General features: G+C 44.9%; 1 protein-coding gene across 1 annotated transcript in view; it reads right to left on the bottom strand.

Annotated features, from left to right (window-relative positions):
* Window positions 1-1,588, bottom strand: part of RTF1 (RTF1 homolog, Paf1/RNA polymerase II complex component) — a 53,861-nt gene extending 52,273 nt beyond the window's left edge. Inside the window, exon 1 of the mRNA XM_055316821.1 lies at window positions 1,379-1,588. Coding sequence (XP_055172796.1) covers window positions 1,379-1,588 — 210 coding nt within the window. The remainder of the gene's footprint in view (window positions 1-1,378) is intronic.
* Between the last annotated feature and the right edge of the window lie 14,641 nt (window positions 1,589-16,229).

The following is a 16,229-nucleotide window of genomic DNA, read 5'->3' as shown; positions in this document are numbered from 1 at the left end:
TATCCCCAAACAAGATTTTCTCCCTTTGATAAAGTTCCACTATTTTCCCATACCACCATTTTCAAAACAGTCCTCTTTTCTTCAATACACTTCCAGTCCCTCCTCCTTAAAGTCCACCCCTTTTAAGCTCTAATACTTTAGTCCTGAGACCTGTGGCCTAATACAAAGAAGCAGCCATTTACACAAAAGCCTCGGTTTGCAAGTGCTTGTACCAATATTAATTCTTACAAATACTTGATCCTTGTAATAGTCCAATTAGATACTCAAGGCTAATGTACCTAAATTTTAAGGTTACAGACAAAAAGATACAAAGCGAGAAAAACAGCACAGCCAGCCTAGAACTCAAAATTTCAGATTCTAAGTTCAGTACTCTCTATTTAACTTATAAAGCTACTACCTCTAGCATATTCTTTCTTTTTATTATTTGTTCACAAAACACGCGGGGGGGGGCTCTCTTTAAATCTAGTATCACTAGAGCATTGTTGTAAAGGACAGCTTCCTCCCTACAATATTTTTTAGAGTATAAAAACAGTTCAACCCCAAGACAGTGAGACCAAAAGTTACTTTCAAAGGTTCCTGCGCAATCTTCAAGTAAGAAAGCATTCTGGGATGCTGCATGAAAAGAGCCAAGAGGCCTCAATCCTAGTCCTTCCAAGCCGTCCTATATATTTCTCCACTTCTGCCCTCTTTCCTCCTCTCAAGTTTTCTTTGGTTTGACATCTCAACGGGCCTCTTTCTTCCTCTCAAGTTTTCTTTGGTTTGACATCTCAACGGGGACCCTTCTCAACCACAAACGACCCTCGTTGCCAAATAGATTTGTGCCCAAAGCTTAAGTTTTTCTCATTAAGCACGACAGAGGTTCCCTAGAACTGTTTAAGGGTGTCTCTCCTCCAGGTCCACATCTCTTGTCTGAAAAACTTCATCTTCCAGAGCCTGCATCATCTCGCCCCCCCGCCCCCACCACCCCACACTCACCCTCGCACCTCCTCCAAAATCTCCCAGGCTCCCGGGTTGGCGGACGATACTTCCTATCTCTCTGGGCCCGGATCGCCAGGCCTGCAGCCCGCCGCTCCGATCTGACCCGAGCAGATCACGGACCCCTCTGGTCCCCCAAGCCCGAGGCCCACCAGCCTGGTCCCTGCCCCGCCTCCCCGCCCAAGGCGCCAAGTCCTCGGGGCTCCGTCTCCAGGCCCCGGCCGGACTCCAAGGACCCCGGGCGCTGCGGGGAGGACAAGAAAGAGGTGGCAGCGGAGGTCAGGGTGCGGGGCGGGCCAGGAGCTCGGGCCAGGAGGCCCTGGGCCCGGCCGGCTCCAGGCTCCGGTGGCCCGGACTCAGCCCTCTCGCTCCGCCGGCCCGCGCGTTCGCGGCCTGCCCTCACCTGATCCAGGTTCTCATCGCTGCCGCTGTCCTCCGTGTCCGAGTCGATCACGACGCGGCCTTTCCGCTTCTTTACCATGGTGGTCCCCCGGCTCCCACGCCGGACGCCGCCCGGACTCCCCTCTTGCCCGCCTGCCAGTGGGACCGCCACCGCCGCCGCCGCCGCCGCCGCCGCCGCCGCCGCTCGACCCACACAAAGGCGACCGCGCATGCGCGCTCCGCTCCGCCCCTGGCCCCGCCCCCCGCTCGTCGCACGCCGTTCGCCGGCGCCCGGCGCCCCGCCCTGCCCCACCCCCGACGCAGCGTGGGAGGCGGGCCCGACGAGGTTGGGTTCCGGACGGTGGACAGCGGTCGCATACCCTGCGCGGGCCTCTGGAAGCTTTGGGTGTGTCTCTTCTGCGGGGCCGAAGCTTGGTGTGCTACGTACCTATCGTGGACTGGTGCTGCAAGCATCTGGGTCCGCTCTGGCAAGCCTTTCAACTGCTGGAGTGTCTAGGGCGACTTCAGGGCCTGGCCGCCTGGAAGACACAAGTTGGATGGAGGACCACGCAGAGGGCACTCGTCCAGAATAAAGCCTGCCTACCTGGGTTGTGCAAGGTTCCACCTTGAGGATGCATCCGAGTTACCCAAAAGAAGAGTAGATTTCAAGAAAGGTGTTCCAGGGATCCCTGGGTGGCGCAGCGGTTTGGCGCCTGCCTTTGGCCCAGTGCGCGATCCTGGAGACCCGGAATCGAATCCCACGTCGGGCTCCCGGTGCATGGAGCCTGCTTCTCCCTCTGCCTGTGTCTCTGCCTCTCTCTCTCTCACTGTGTGCCTATCATAAATAAATAAAACAAAACAAAACAAAACAAAAAAAAAGAAAGGTGTTCCAAGCAGAGAACCGCGTGGGCAAAGAAAGACCCGTAGATAATTGGGGGGAAAAATGGGTTCAGGGAACTGGAAGTTTATGGAACAGAGAATGTGGTGTGTGTGTGTGTGTAGGGACGCATCGGCCACATCCTTTAGTGCCTACTAGGCTATATTCATTACGTTGAACTTTTTTAAACGGAAGAACATTATTAGAAAGATCACTCTGGGCGCAGTGTGGCGAATAAATTAGAAGGGAAGTTAGGCTGTTGGTGTCATCATGGCAAGAGATGATGGTGCCCCAAACCAATGAAGAGGCAGTGCAAATGGAGAGATGTGGATGGATTCTGGATAATTTGTAAGGAAGAATTCCCAGGACATGAATATTAGTTGGAAGAGGGGGTAAGGCAAGGTCCCAAACACAAATGATGCTTAGGTCCTGGCTTGGGAAGGTGGTGGTGAGGGGCCCTTCATCACAATAAGAAACACAAGTGTAAAGGAAATAAGTTCAGTTTTTTTAAAAAGATTTTATTTTATTTATTCATGAGAGAGAGAAAGAAAGGCAGGGATACAGGCAGAGGGAGAAGCAGACTCCTTGCAGGGAGCCGGTTGGGGGACTCCATCCCAGCACCCCGGGATAATGCCCTGAGCCAAAGGCAGACTCTCAACCACTGAGCCACCAGGCATCCCAAAAAGTTCAGTTTTTTGCCTGGTGAGGTCAGTTGATTAAAAGGGACTTCAGAGGCCCCTGGGTAACCCAATTGGTAGTGTATACGACTCTTGATGATCTTGATCAGGATCATGAGTTTGAGCCCCATGTTGGGCAGAGAAATTATTTAAAAAAAAAAGTCAATGGGGATCCCTGGGTGGCTCAGCGGTTTAGCGTCTGCCTCCTGCCCAGGGTGTGATCCTGAAGTCCCAGGATCTAGTCCCACATCCGGCTCCCTGCATGGAACTTGCTTCTCCCTCTGCTTGTGTCCCTGCCTCTCTCTCTGTATCTCTCTTTTTTTTTTAAATTTTTATTTATTTATGATAGTCACACACACAGAGAGAGAGAGAGGCAGAGATATAGGCAGAGGGAGAAGCAGGCTCCCTGCACCGGGAGCCCGACGTGGGATTCGATCCCGGGTCTCCAGGATCGCGCCCTGGGCCAAAGGCAGGCGCCAAACCGCTGCGCCACCCAGGGATCCCTGTCTCTGTATCTCTTATGAATAAATAAATAAAATCTTAAAAATAGGGCAGCCCGGGTGGCTCAGTGGTTTAGCGCCTGCCTTCAGCCCAGGGCGTGATCCTGGAGACCTGGGATCCAGTCCCACATCGGGTTCCCTGCATGGAGCCTGCTTCTCTCTCTGCCTGTGTCTCTGCCTCTCTCTCTCTCTCTCTCTCTCTCTCTCGAATAAATAAATAAAATCTTTAAAAAATAAAATCTTAAAAATAAAATAAATTTAAAATCAATTTTATTAACATATACTATATATTAGTTTCAGAGATAGAATTCAGGGCAGCCCAGGTGGCTCAGTGGTTTAGCGCCGCCTTTAGCCCAAAGCGGGATCCTGGAGACCGGGGATGGAGTCCCATGTCGGGCTCCCTGCGTGGAGCCTGTTTCTCCCTCTGCCTGTGTCTCTGCCTCTCTCCCTCTCTCTCTCTAATAAATAAATAAAATCTTAAAAAAATAGAGATAGAATTCAGTGATTCATCATTTGCATACAACACCCGACTCTTAATTAATGAGTTCAGAGTCTGAAAACTAGCTTAGATCCAAAAGTGGGCAAAGGATGTCACTTTTTATTGGGGGAACTGCCCTCACCCCCTTAATCACCCAACCTTGATTTCTTCTGATTGAAAATTGAGGATTAGGCCTGTTGGCCCTTGGAGATGTTATATTCTGCTATATTCTGCTGTATATATTCTGCTATATTCTGTTAAGCATCTCCATAAGTCTTGGAGGTTCAGGCCTCCCTGACTGTCATTCTACCCTTTCTGCTATTATAATAATTGTATCTACCTTGCTTCTAGTAGTTAAGTGCTGCCATCTGGCCTCTTGTTTCAAGTTCTATCACACCATTACTGTTGTGAGCCTAGTTTTGTAACAGTCTCCCCTACTGTCAGTCCAGGCCTGTATTTTTTGTATGTAGTTAAATCTCAGTGACGCTGGGGCACTTATTTACCATTTATGGCCTTGGTAAATGGAGCATCCTCTTGATCTTCCATGGATCATAATCATGCGGTGGGATTTCCAGCCTTCCTACAGTACATCTACTTCATTGTGTTTCCCTGACTTTAAAAATCTGTTCTCATACTATCCATCTTGGCAATTCTGACTTTTTTTATACTTCATGTGGGTTGTCATCTTCCATGCTTTTAAGGGCCATCCTGGGAGCAAATTTGCACCATTTCCTGGGTCCTTGGTAGAGTGATAAATGCTGTATCTCAGGAGAATGCTTCCAAATAAATAAACTCTCCCTAATCCAATTTTATGGTCAGGTCCTCTTGATCAAGCACTTGCAGAATCCAGTCCCTTGCTAGTCTCCCAGCTCCTGCCACTTTATGCGTGGCTAGTTCTTGTAGCTCCTTTGGGGGATGATCCCTTAATGACTCCCTCCCTTATATGGCCCAATATGTCCCCTACTGGGTTATGTAGTGTTTTAAGCCTGATTATCAGCCTAGTATCCAGGAGGGAGGTAAAAGCAGATTCTGAGACGGGTACATGCAGTTTTACAGGATTTAGTCTTTCACCTTGTCTAGAGGGAAGCACTGGATGATGGGTCATTTCTGCATGATGGGCCATTTCTACATATTCAAATGGTTCAGGGGAATCTGGGAGTTCAAGATCTTTGGGGGCACCCATCAGATACCTCCATCCCAGATGGTATATTCCCATTATTTCCAAACTAGGGTCTTTAGCCAGCTTGCCTTGCTTGGGAGTTTAACATGATTGGATCTTAGACTATTCTGGTGATGATCTTGGGCTTCAACTTTCCCTGCCCTCCCACTATCGGGGATGAAAACTTCTTCACATGCCATTAAGGAGGCCTTCTGGCATCACACTTGGCTTTCAGTCATAGTCTCCTGATTTCACTATTTTTTTAAGATTTTATTTATTTATTTGACACAGACTGAGAGAGAGCACAACTAGGTAGAAGGAGAAGCAGGTTTCCCACTGGGCAGGGAGCTTGATGCCGGGCTCCATCCCAGGACCCTAGGGTCATGTTCTCAGCCGAAGGCAGCCGCTTAACTAACTGAGCCACCCAGGTGTCCCCAGTTTCACTATTCTTATGGTTACTATGGCCCCCATATTTTATCTGGTACATCTCACCAGCTAGTACATTCCTTTCTGTCAGCATACCATCCCTAGTCACCAATGATAAAATATTTAGCAATTGGACCACCAGATCTTCATTTCCAGCTGTGTGTTAAGTGACTCTGCTTCTCTTTTTTTAAAGATTATTTATTTATTTATTTATTTATACACACAGAGAGAGGCAGAGACACAGTCAGAGGGAGAAGCAGGCTCCATGCAGGGAGCCCAATGTGGGACCCGACCCCTGGACCCTGGGATCACACCCTGAGCTGAAGGCAGACACTCAACCACTGAGCCAACCAGGCATCCCAAGTGACCCTGCTTCTAAACATCATTTTAGGGACCCTGCTCCACTCTCTGTGTCTTTCATGAATATATAAATTAAATATCTTAAAAAATAAACAACATTTTATTACCTGCTTTCTCAGATCACTCCTAGCACCGATCATTTTAGGTTGGGTTCTCTAAGAAGCAGACTCTAAGATGGAATTTAGCGTGCAGGATATTTATTAGGGAGTGTCCTTGGGAATTGACAACCATAGAAGGAGGGAAAAGTGGGAGAAGTTGAGCTGCAGTGTGTACCTGACAACAGTGTCAACTAATTATATGGATAATCTGAAGCCAAAACAGATGGTCAGTTGTCCCACACTGAACTGAAATGGCCAGACTTTTATCACCCAGCCTCAATCATTAAGTAGATGTCAGCCATGTGGGAAGCCCATGATCTTGAGTACAGGATCTCTCTGTAGCTTAACCAGATGAAGTATCTGAAAGCTAAAAGCCATCAGCTGGGCCAGTAAGTCCCTTCTTACTGGATGTCACATCTCTGTGTCCTTCTAGACACTGAGACACAGAGAGGTTTGCAAAGCTACATAATAAGTAATGGAACATGTCTGACTCTAGGGTGGTGCTCTTTTTTTAAAATTTTTATTTATTTATTATAGTCAGAGAGAGAGAGAGAGAGAGAGAGAGAGAGAGAGAGGCAGAGACACAGGCAGAGGGAGAAGCAGGCTCCATGCACTGGGAGCCTGACACGGGATTCAATCCCGGGTCTCCAGGATCGCGCCCTGGGCCAAAGGCAGGTGCCAAACCGCAGTGCACCCAGGGATCCCTAGGGTGGTGCTCTTAACTGCTGTCAGTAAATCTTTGCCTCTCCTTGGTCTGGTAGGTAAGTAACTACAGCCTGCTTACCTAAAGCAATCAGGAACCAGCACACTGGAAATAACTTTAGTGTAAAACAGGTAGAGGAGCAAGATCATAAATATGGTTGAGATGGGGTAGGGAGATATAAACACAGTAGCCAGAAGGGGGGCTAGGCAAGGGAAAGTTTTCTTTTCTTTTTTTAAGGATCTTACTTGATTGACTAGAGAGAGAGCACACACACACCTGTGCCCTCGAGCAGGGAAAGGGGCACAGGGAGAAGGTGAAGGAAAGAAGCAGACTCCTGAGTACGGAGCCTGACACAGGCCTGACAAGGAGCCAGATCTCATGACCCTGAGATCATGACCTGAGCCAAAATCAAGAGTCAGATGCTTAACCAGCTGAGCCCCAAGGGAGAGTTTTCTAGTGCATTTCCAGTGTTGCAGAAGAGAGGGACCCCGAGCAGCTGCCATGTTCTGTCCATCATCCTGGGAGTCCACAAGTGACATTCCAGACTTCTACAGTTGGGAGGAAATGTCACTTCACAGGTTCCAAATCTGTCTGCATGAAGCCCCTGTTCTCCAAGCAGCCCCCTAATCTAAGAAGCCTTACCTATGTAGGAAGAGGCTGTATTGCTTGTTTGACAAAAGTATTCTTGGCAAACATACTTCTCATGGTAGGTTGTTAGTCAATCTTCTAAACCATTCTGTCTTTGGTTAGTAGGAACTGGCTCACCAGAGTCTGATTAATTCCCGATGACAGACTGAGCAACCAGACTTTGAGGAGAGAATAGAGGTGGCAGCCTGGGGAGACTCTGAGTTCAGTGTTCCCCTCTGCATAATACCATGCTTTTCTTGCCTGGTTTCTTCCTTTTTCTCCTCTGTCTCTTACTTCTCTGCCTTGGATGGATGACTCTACTTTTCCTAAAATCATCCCTTAATTCCCCATTGTGTGTCTGAAATCATATTTTGCTACCCACTAATCTCATGTACTTCTGTGTTTCTGTATTACTACTTAGAGGGTAGCATGGTAAAACTCCTTTGCTGCATTCTGCTGTTCTTGTTGTTATTGTTTCGTGTTGTTGTTTTAAGAGGAAGAAGATGGAGAAGAGGAAAAAGAGGAGGGGAAAAGGGGGGAAAAGATGAAATCAAAAGGAAAGGAAGAAGGCCAGCTTCTGCTGTGTTGAGGGCAGAGTTTAAGGCCAACGTTACTTTTGATGTCTCCTCTAGGCTCCCTCTTTATTCATTCAGCAAGTGTGGTTTGGATGCCAATGAGTACCTCACATGTTTCTAGGTTCTGTCCTCTTGAATAAAGTATAATTTAAAGAGTTGGGGGAGAATGTGAGGGATGTTTCAATTACTCCCAGGCCCTTTTAAATTGATGTTTTGAAGTACAAAACTAACATATGCCCACTGTACATAACAAACCCAAACACAGAGAAGTATTTCCTTCCAAAAAGGAGGCTCTCACCCTAATACCCCTTCTCTCCCAAATTCATTCCCCAAGAATAACTTCTGGACCAATTTGGTATATGTTGTTCCAGATCTTTTTGGGATATGTTGGTAAACACATCCAAAAACAAGTTGTGCAACAAGTATTAGTAACCTCTCCCAGCAGTGTTAGATTGGCTTGATGGCCAGGCCCAGGGGGCACAAGGGGGTTTGAGAAAATGCTGTGTGAGACTACAAGGTAATGTCTACAACCAACAGCCTGTGGGCATGATTAAGTTGTGCATGTCCAATGTAACCTGGGTTTCCTTGCATTTGAGTGTTCCCTCTGCTAAGTGAGAACTGATTTTAAGATGGTATGAAGTCAGCCCTCTGGCCTCTCTCAGTTTAGCTGCATGATTCATAACCTTTTGTTCTTATCTCAGCACACATAACAGATGCTGTCTATATTTGATATGTACATACTCTGAATCGTCCTCCATACTAAAAAAAAATGAAAAAAAATAAAAACACCTCAAGAAAGATGTCAGAATGTCAGGGAGTGAACAGGATGTTCCCATAAGGATGACTTTATATCTTATTTTTTAGATTTTATTTATTTATTTTGAGAGAGAAAGAGTGAGAGAGTGAGCAGGGGGAGAGATAGAGGCAAAGGGAGAGAGAATCTCAACCAGACTTCAACTTAAGCACAGAGCCAGATGCAGGGCTTGATCTCATGACCCCGAGCTGATGACCTGAGCCACAACCAAGAGTCAGACACTTAGCCAGCTAAGCCACCCAGGTACCCCAATAGCCTTATATCTTTAAAATTATTTTTATAGGGGATCTCTGGGTGGCTCAGTGGTTTAGCGCCTGCCTTTGGCCTAGGGCGCGATCCTGGAGTCCCGGGATCGAGTCCCGCGTCAGGCTCCTGGCATGGAGCCTGCTTCTCCCTCCTCCTGTGTCTCTGCCTCTCTATGTCTATCATAAATAATAAATAAATATATAAATAAAATTATTTTTATAGGTTAATGATTTGCCGACTTTTTAAGGTCTGATTAATTATTCATTATTCTAGATGAGACCTATATCAAAACTGATTATAACATGTTCAGAAACACCAATACAAATGAATTCTATAATTAAAATTTTTACTTTGTCAAAAGCCAAACTCATGGCTTATTTAGCAACACAGGATTCCCTGACTTTTTTTTTAAAGATTTTATTTATTTATTTGTGAGAGACACACACACACAGAGAGGCAGAGACACAGGCAGAGGGAGAAGCAGGCTCCATGCAGGGAGTCCGATGTGGGACTCGATCCCGGGTCTCCAGATCACACCCTGGGCTGAAGGCGGCGCTAAACCACTGAGCCACCCAGGCTGCCTAGGATTCCCTGACTTATACATTCAGGTGTCAAACATTCTGTTGTGCACTACTCTTTGTCAGGCACTGAGCCAGGTGCCAAGGAAACAAAGGTAAACAACATACCATTCTTGTTTACGAGCTAATAGAGTGGTTATTGAACTCTAGTAAGAAGAACAGCAAAGCTTCTTTTCACTGTGGATCCACAGATACTCTAGGGTCACTGTCCTCTTTTTGCTGGATTAGTGATGCAGGGTGTTTCAATGTTGTGGTGCAGCCATCTCACTATGTGCTTTCGCAATAACTGCAGCAGGGGAAGAGAACGTTGGATGGTCTTGAAACTGAAATGAAATGCTTTGGCCTGAAATTGATAAATGTCACTTTTGCTCATGACTCATTGGCCAGAACTAGTTGGATGACTGCCTAAAAGAAGGAGGCAGAGAAGTATCCTCCAATATGCCTGGAGGGATGGAAAACGGGATGTTGCTGAACACTAGAAATTCTACTTTCTCTTAATACATAATAATATATTAATAATTATATGACTTGGTCATAATACATTTCATTTCTTACTGTGGGTCCCAGTAAAAAACTTGTTGAGAAACTGCTCTATCGCTTCCTTCTCTCTCTGTCCTCACCACACCCTGCAGTCCAAAGAAGTGCATAGAGTTAGCAAATGTGCATTCAGGGCCCAGGTCTACTACCTCCCTGCTTCTGTGAACGTAGTCAGGTCACCTAACCTCTCTAAGCTTCACTCTCCTCAGAGGTGAAAGAGGGAAATAGTATCTACCTTGCAAGATTGTAGTAAGGCCAAGAGACATAATAGAGTAAATATCTGGGATCCAGACTTGACTCTGTGTGTAAATTTGGTCAATAGAAATTGTCACCATTCTGTCAAACGAATTTCTCCAGATAGAATGTGTGTTGCATAACTCCATGATTTGGGGCATGCATGCTTCCTTCCCTGGATTGATTTTCCTCTGCTCATCTGCCTTTTAAACACCTTATCCTTCACTACTCAGATCCTGTGCTTCCTCTAGAACTTCTCCCCAAGGTGAGCAAATAATGATAGAGAGTAGCGGATAAGGAGCATGTACTGTGGAGAGTGGCAGATGTGGTTTGAATCCCAGGCTCCACCATTTCACCAGCTGTCACAGGCATCCAAGTAGCAAGTTACTTAATATCTCGAAGACTCAGTTTACTTAAGGTAAAAGTAAACTGTGAAATAGGTACCTGTGAAATAGGTATAAGTAGCTACCTCACAGGGTCATTGTGAGGATTAAAAGGGAAAATGCCCCCAAAATGTTAAGTTCAATGGCCGGACCATCAGTGTTCATTACATCCTTCTTTGGGCCACTCCTGTGCATGCATGGTACCTGCCTCTACTATAATTCCCCTCATGCTGTGCTGCCATTATTTGTTTGATGCCATGCCCTGTACTAGAATATGTACTTGCTGAGCACTGTCTCAGAGTTCAACAATAATATCTAGCTTTTTTTGAACAGTTAGAAAAAAATGCCAAGGATTATGCCAAACATTATGCTAAACATGTTATCTCATTTAATGTTAACTGGAAACTACATCAAGGTCCCGAAACCTACTAAGGTTGCCCAGGGATGGACAACTCCTCTGCTTCTTTTTTTCTCTGCAATGTTGGTGACTGCAGGGCTTCACTCATTCATGTCCTGATGGGTGACAGCTTCAGTGTCCTCTGGTTCTGGGTTTTCAAATGATGCTTTTAAGGTGCATTTCACTTTGAGTAAGGGAGCTTCTTTTTGTAGTGGCCAGTTCTTGATCTGCTTCACTTTGTTCTTTTGTCATATTATCATTTCTTGGCATTTGGCTGCCCTGTGTCTACAAATAGATAAACTGTTCTCTCTTGTTTCCATTTCTAATTAGGGTGGGTTTCAGTTTTCTTATGAACAAAATTACATTTAAGCTCTGGTGAAGCCCACTACCTAGGAGCTCCAGGGAAGCTAAAAAAGAAGGCACAGACCTGGCTGGGTTAAACTAAATAATCATTTCCCTCAACCCTTTGTCTTTATTTCCCTCCCATAATACCTCCGCCCTCTTTTTTGTCTGCTGTTCTCATGTCCTTCTTTATTTTTTTAAAGATTTTTTTTTAAATTTTTATTTATTTATGATAGTCACACAGAGAGAGAGAGGCAGAGACCAAGGCAGAGGGAGAAGCAGGCTCCATGCACCGGGAGCCCGACGTGGGATTTGATCCCGGGTCTCCAGGATCGCGCCCTGGGCCAAAGGCAGGCGCTAAACCGCTGCGCCACCCAGGGATCCCTTTTTTTAAAGATTTTATTTATTTAATAATGATAGACACACACAGAGAGAGGCAGAGACACAGGCAGAGGGAGAAGCAGGCTCCAAGCAGGGAGCCTGACGCAGAACTCGATCCTGGGACTCCAGGATCACACCCTGGGTTGAAGGCAGTGCTAAACCGCTGAGCCACCCAGGGATCCCCATGTCCTTCCTTTTTGATTCGATCAGTTTCCCTTCCTTCAGCCTCACCTTCCCTACTGCTAATGAATACACATGGGGTTTCCTATACTTAAACAGTTAAAGAATAGGGAAATGCAAATCAGAACCACAATGAGATACCACTTCATACACTTCAGGATGGCTCTTATAAAAAAAAAACAACAGAAAATAACAAGTGTGTTGAAGAGGTAGAGAAAATCAAAATCTTGTGCATTGCTGGTGAGAATGTAAGATGGTGCAGTCACCGTAGAAGACAATAGAGTAATTTCTCAATTTTTTAAAAGCGTGTCCACTTGAATAATGACCCTGAGATCAAGAGTTGCATGCTCTACTTACGGAGACAGCCAGGTGACCCTGATTCTTCAAATATTAAATATAGAATTACCATGGGTTTAGTAACCAAAAGAAGTGAAAGCAGAGACTTGAATAGGTAATTTGTACACTCACATTCATAGCAACATTAATCACAATGTGCAAAAGGTGGAAATAAGCCAAGTTGCCATCAATAATGAATAGATAGGGACACCTGGATGGTGCAGTAGATAGAATCCGATTCTTGGTTTTAGCTCATGTAATGATCTCAGGATTGTGGGTTCAAGTCCTGCACCAGGCTCCATGCTCACCAAGGAGTCTGATTGATTTTCTCTCTCCCTCTTTCCCTGCCCCCTCTCTCTATATAATAAATATTTAAAAAGTAATGAATAGATAAAATGTGGTAAATATATTCAATAGAATATCATTCAGCCTTGAAAAGGCAGGGAATTCTTTTTATTTTTTATTTTATTTTTTATTTTTGGGAATTCTTTTTAAATTACTTTTTTAAAAGATTTTATTTATTTATTTGAGAGAGGATGCACAAGTGGGCAAGTGGGGGCAGAGGGAGAGTGACAAGTAGACTCCCCACGGAGTGGGGAACCCAGTGTGGGGCTTGATCCCAGGACCTGGGCTGAAGGCTGATGCTTAACCCACTGAGCCACCGAGGCACTACAGAAAAGGAAGGGAATTCTGATACATGCTACAGTATGGTTGAACCTTGAATATATTACACTAAGTGAAATAAGACACAAAAGAACAAATATTGTATGATTCTACTTTTATGAAGTACCTAGAATAGTCAAATTCATATAGACAAAATGATGGTTGCCAGGGATGAGAGAGAGTGGGGAATGGAGAGTTAATGTTTAATGGGTACAGAGTTTCAGTTTGGGGAGATGAAAAAGTTCTGGAGATGGATGTTGGTGATGATTACACAACAGTGTAAATTGATTTAGTGCTGTTGCTACATACTTAAAAAATGATTAAAATGGTCAATTTAATGTAGATTTCATCACAATTTAAAAAGCATACAAACTTGGGATCCCTGGGTGGCGCAGTGGTTTAAAAGGCGCCTGCCTTTGGCCCAGGGCGCGATCCTGGAGACCCGGGATCGAATCCCACGTCGGGCTCCCGGTGCATGGAGCCTGCTTCTCCCTCTGCCTGTGTCTCTGCCTCTCTCTCTCTCTCTCTCTGTGACTATCATAAATAAATAAAGAAAAAATATTAAAAAAAAAGCATACAAACTTAATGAAGATCAGGCCTGGAAATGCCAATGAGAAATTGGAGCTATTAAGTCTGTCCAATTCTTGCACCCTAGTAAGGGAGATTAAGCCAAAAGCAGTTCAGGTTGAAGAAATTTGTGATGGTACGGTAGATGCAGCAGCTTTTTCCCAAATCCAAGTCAGGAAGGGACTGTGATAGAGCCTCCTGGCTTGTGACTGTGATTGTAAAGGAGAGTGAGTAGAATAGCCTTGGTGTAAAGTGACTGTCATGCTCACGTATTGGTGGGGGATGGATTGGGGTTCCCTACCTGAAAGTCAACTAAGACAAAAGCCATAGAAAAAGAACATGCCTGGGGTGCCTGGGTGGCTCAGTCAGTTAAGCGCCTGCCTTTGGTTCAGGTCCTGATCTCAGGGTGCGGGTAGTCTGCTTCTTCCTCTCCCTCAGACCCTCCCTTCCCACTTGTGCACAGCTCATGCACTCTCCTTTCCTCTCTCTCAAGTAAATAAATAAAATCTTTTAAAAGAAGAAAAAAAGCATGTCTGTGTTCACAAATTTCTTTTTCTCTTTCTTTCTCTTTTCTTTTTTTTTCTTTCTTTTTTTCTTTCTTTCTTTCTTTCTTTCTTTCTTTCTTTCTTTCTTTCTTTTCTTTCGTGTTCAGAAATTTCTTAAAGTGGCACCACAAAAAGCTTGGTCTTCATGCTGCAGATAGAAATAGCTCCAAAAGAAGATAGAATTATTTTGTTTAATGGAAAATCTGCCTGACGACTATCAGCTCTTTCTAAATATGTGACCCTCCTCACCTAATAGTCTGGCTTCCCCATCAGGAGGGATTGTCCTGGGTAGATGGCTCTCAAATTGGCCCTATTCTTTGTTGTAGATGAATAAACAGACATTCTGGCTTGTTATTTCTCCTCCTATGAACTTGCTTTTTTTTCTTAAAAAAATCTGAGTAAACAGATACAATTAAGTTCCTGGACTAGCAAAGCAGAGAGCCAACCATGGATCTGTAGTGATACCACCATGACCCCAAACTCCCATGAGGTAATATTCATTTCTGAAATACTTCATTTCCTCTCCCTAGATTATGCCCTCACCTTAAGCTTGATTAGACTCCACAGAGAGATGCAACTCTTGAATCATATTTCGAATCATGTTGAAATATTCTTTGCTGACCTGTGTCACCACAGCCCTTCCTGAAGATTTTCATGATATTTGTCTTTTGTTTGGCCTCTTGAGGCAGTATCCACTGGTCTAAAATTGTGCAGATTAGTGTAGAGGATATATATTTTAAAGTATATGACAAAATTACTACTTTTAAAGTTTTTACCCTCCTGGTCAAGAGAAAAGGCTTGTACACATAAAGGAATGAATGAGCAGTTTAGGAATGTTTATTTTATTTATTTATTTTTATTTTTTAAAAGTATTATTTTTTAAAGATTTTATTTATTTATTCACGAGAGACACAGGCAGAGGGAGAAGCAGACTCCATGCAGAGAGCCCAATGCGGGACTCGACCCTGGGACTCTAGGATCATGCCCTGGGCCAAAGGCAGACGCTCAACCGCTGGGCCAGCTAGGGATCCCTAGGCATGTTTATAATCTAGTTTTCATTTGAACACAGTTAAGTGCCAGTGTCCCAATATAAAGCATAACTATTATAGGGTTTCAGAAGGACAGCAATCATTATGAAATGAACCCATTAGGGAAAATTTTTAAAGATTTTATTCATTGGGGGACGCCTAGGTGGCTCAGTGGTTGAGCGTCTTGCCTTCGACTCAGGGCCTGATCCCAGGGTCCTAGGATCGAGTCCCACGTCGGGCTCCCTGCATGGAGCCTGCTTCTCCCTCTGCCTGTGTCTCTGCCTCTCTGTCTCTCATGAATAAATAAAATCTTTAAAAAAAAACAGATTTTATTCATTGGGACATTGTGGGGCTCAGCGGTTGAGCATCTATCTTCTGTTCAGGGCATGGTCCTGGGTCCGGGGATCGAGTCCCTCATCGGGCTTCTTGCAAGGAGCCTGCTTCTCCCTTTGTCTGTGTCTATGCCTCTCTCGGTGTGTGTCTCATGAATAAATGAATAAAATATCTATTCATAAACACACCTAGAGGCAAAGACATAGGCAGAGGGAGAAGCAGGCTCCCTGCCGGGAGCCCCATGTGGACTCCATCCCAGGACCCTGGGATCACGACCTAAGCCAAAGGCAGAAGCTCAACACTTGAACCACCCACGTGCCCTCAGTAGGGAAAATTTTAAAGGAAAATGGGATTTAAGGTGTATTCAGAATAGGTGTAGTCAATTTATCAATTAGGACTTATTGGTTGCAAGTGGTAGAAACCCAACTCAGATTAATTTAGGTAAAATGAATTTATTGGTGCTTAGAAATCAGGGAAAGGCTAAATGGCCAACCCATGGAAAGATCATAGAAGCAGCTGAGCCTCAGAAACAACTGAAACTGGCAATATAAATGCTGCATGAGACTTCTTTTATCTCCCATTACTGTTTCTCTCTGCACCTTGATTTTATTTTCTCTTGCTTCAAATCATTTTCCTTCACAGTATTACCAGCCAGCTCCTGAGTGGAAATAGACACACTGTTGTGTCCAGAGGAGGGCAATCAATAGACTGAATGTCAGTTTGTATAAGGCAATAGCTATGGAGGTATTACTGGGTTTGGAGGGAAGGAGTGAAAGCTCAGACAACAGAACTCAGCATTTAGGGTCCGTGAGAAGAGGTTTAAGAAAAG

This window comes from Nyctereutes procyonoides, unplaced genomic scaffold (genome assembly GCF_905146905.1).
Source record: "Nyctereutes procyonoides isolate TBG_1078 unplaced genomic scaffold, NYPRO_anot_genome, whole genome shotgun sequence".
NCBI lineage: Eukaryota > Metazoa > Chordata > Mammalia > Carnivora > Canidae > Nyctereutes > Nyctereutes procyonoides.
Note: the sequence above shows the minus strand (reverse complement) of the source record. Positions and strands in the feature narration are given on the sequence as shown.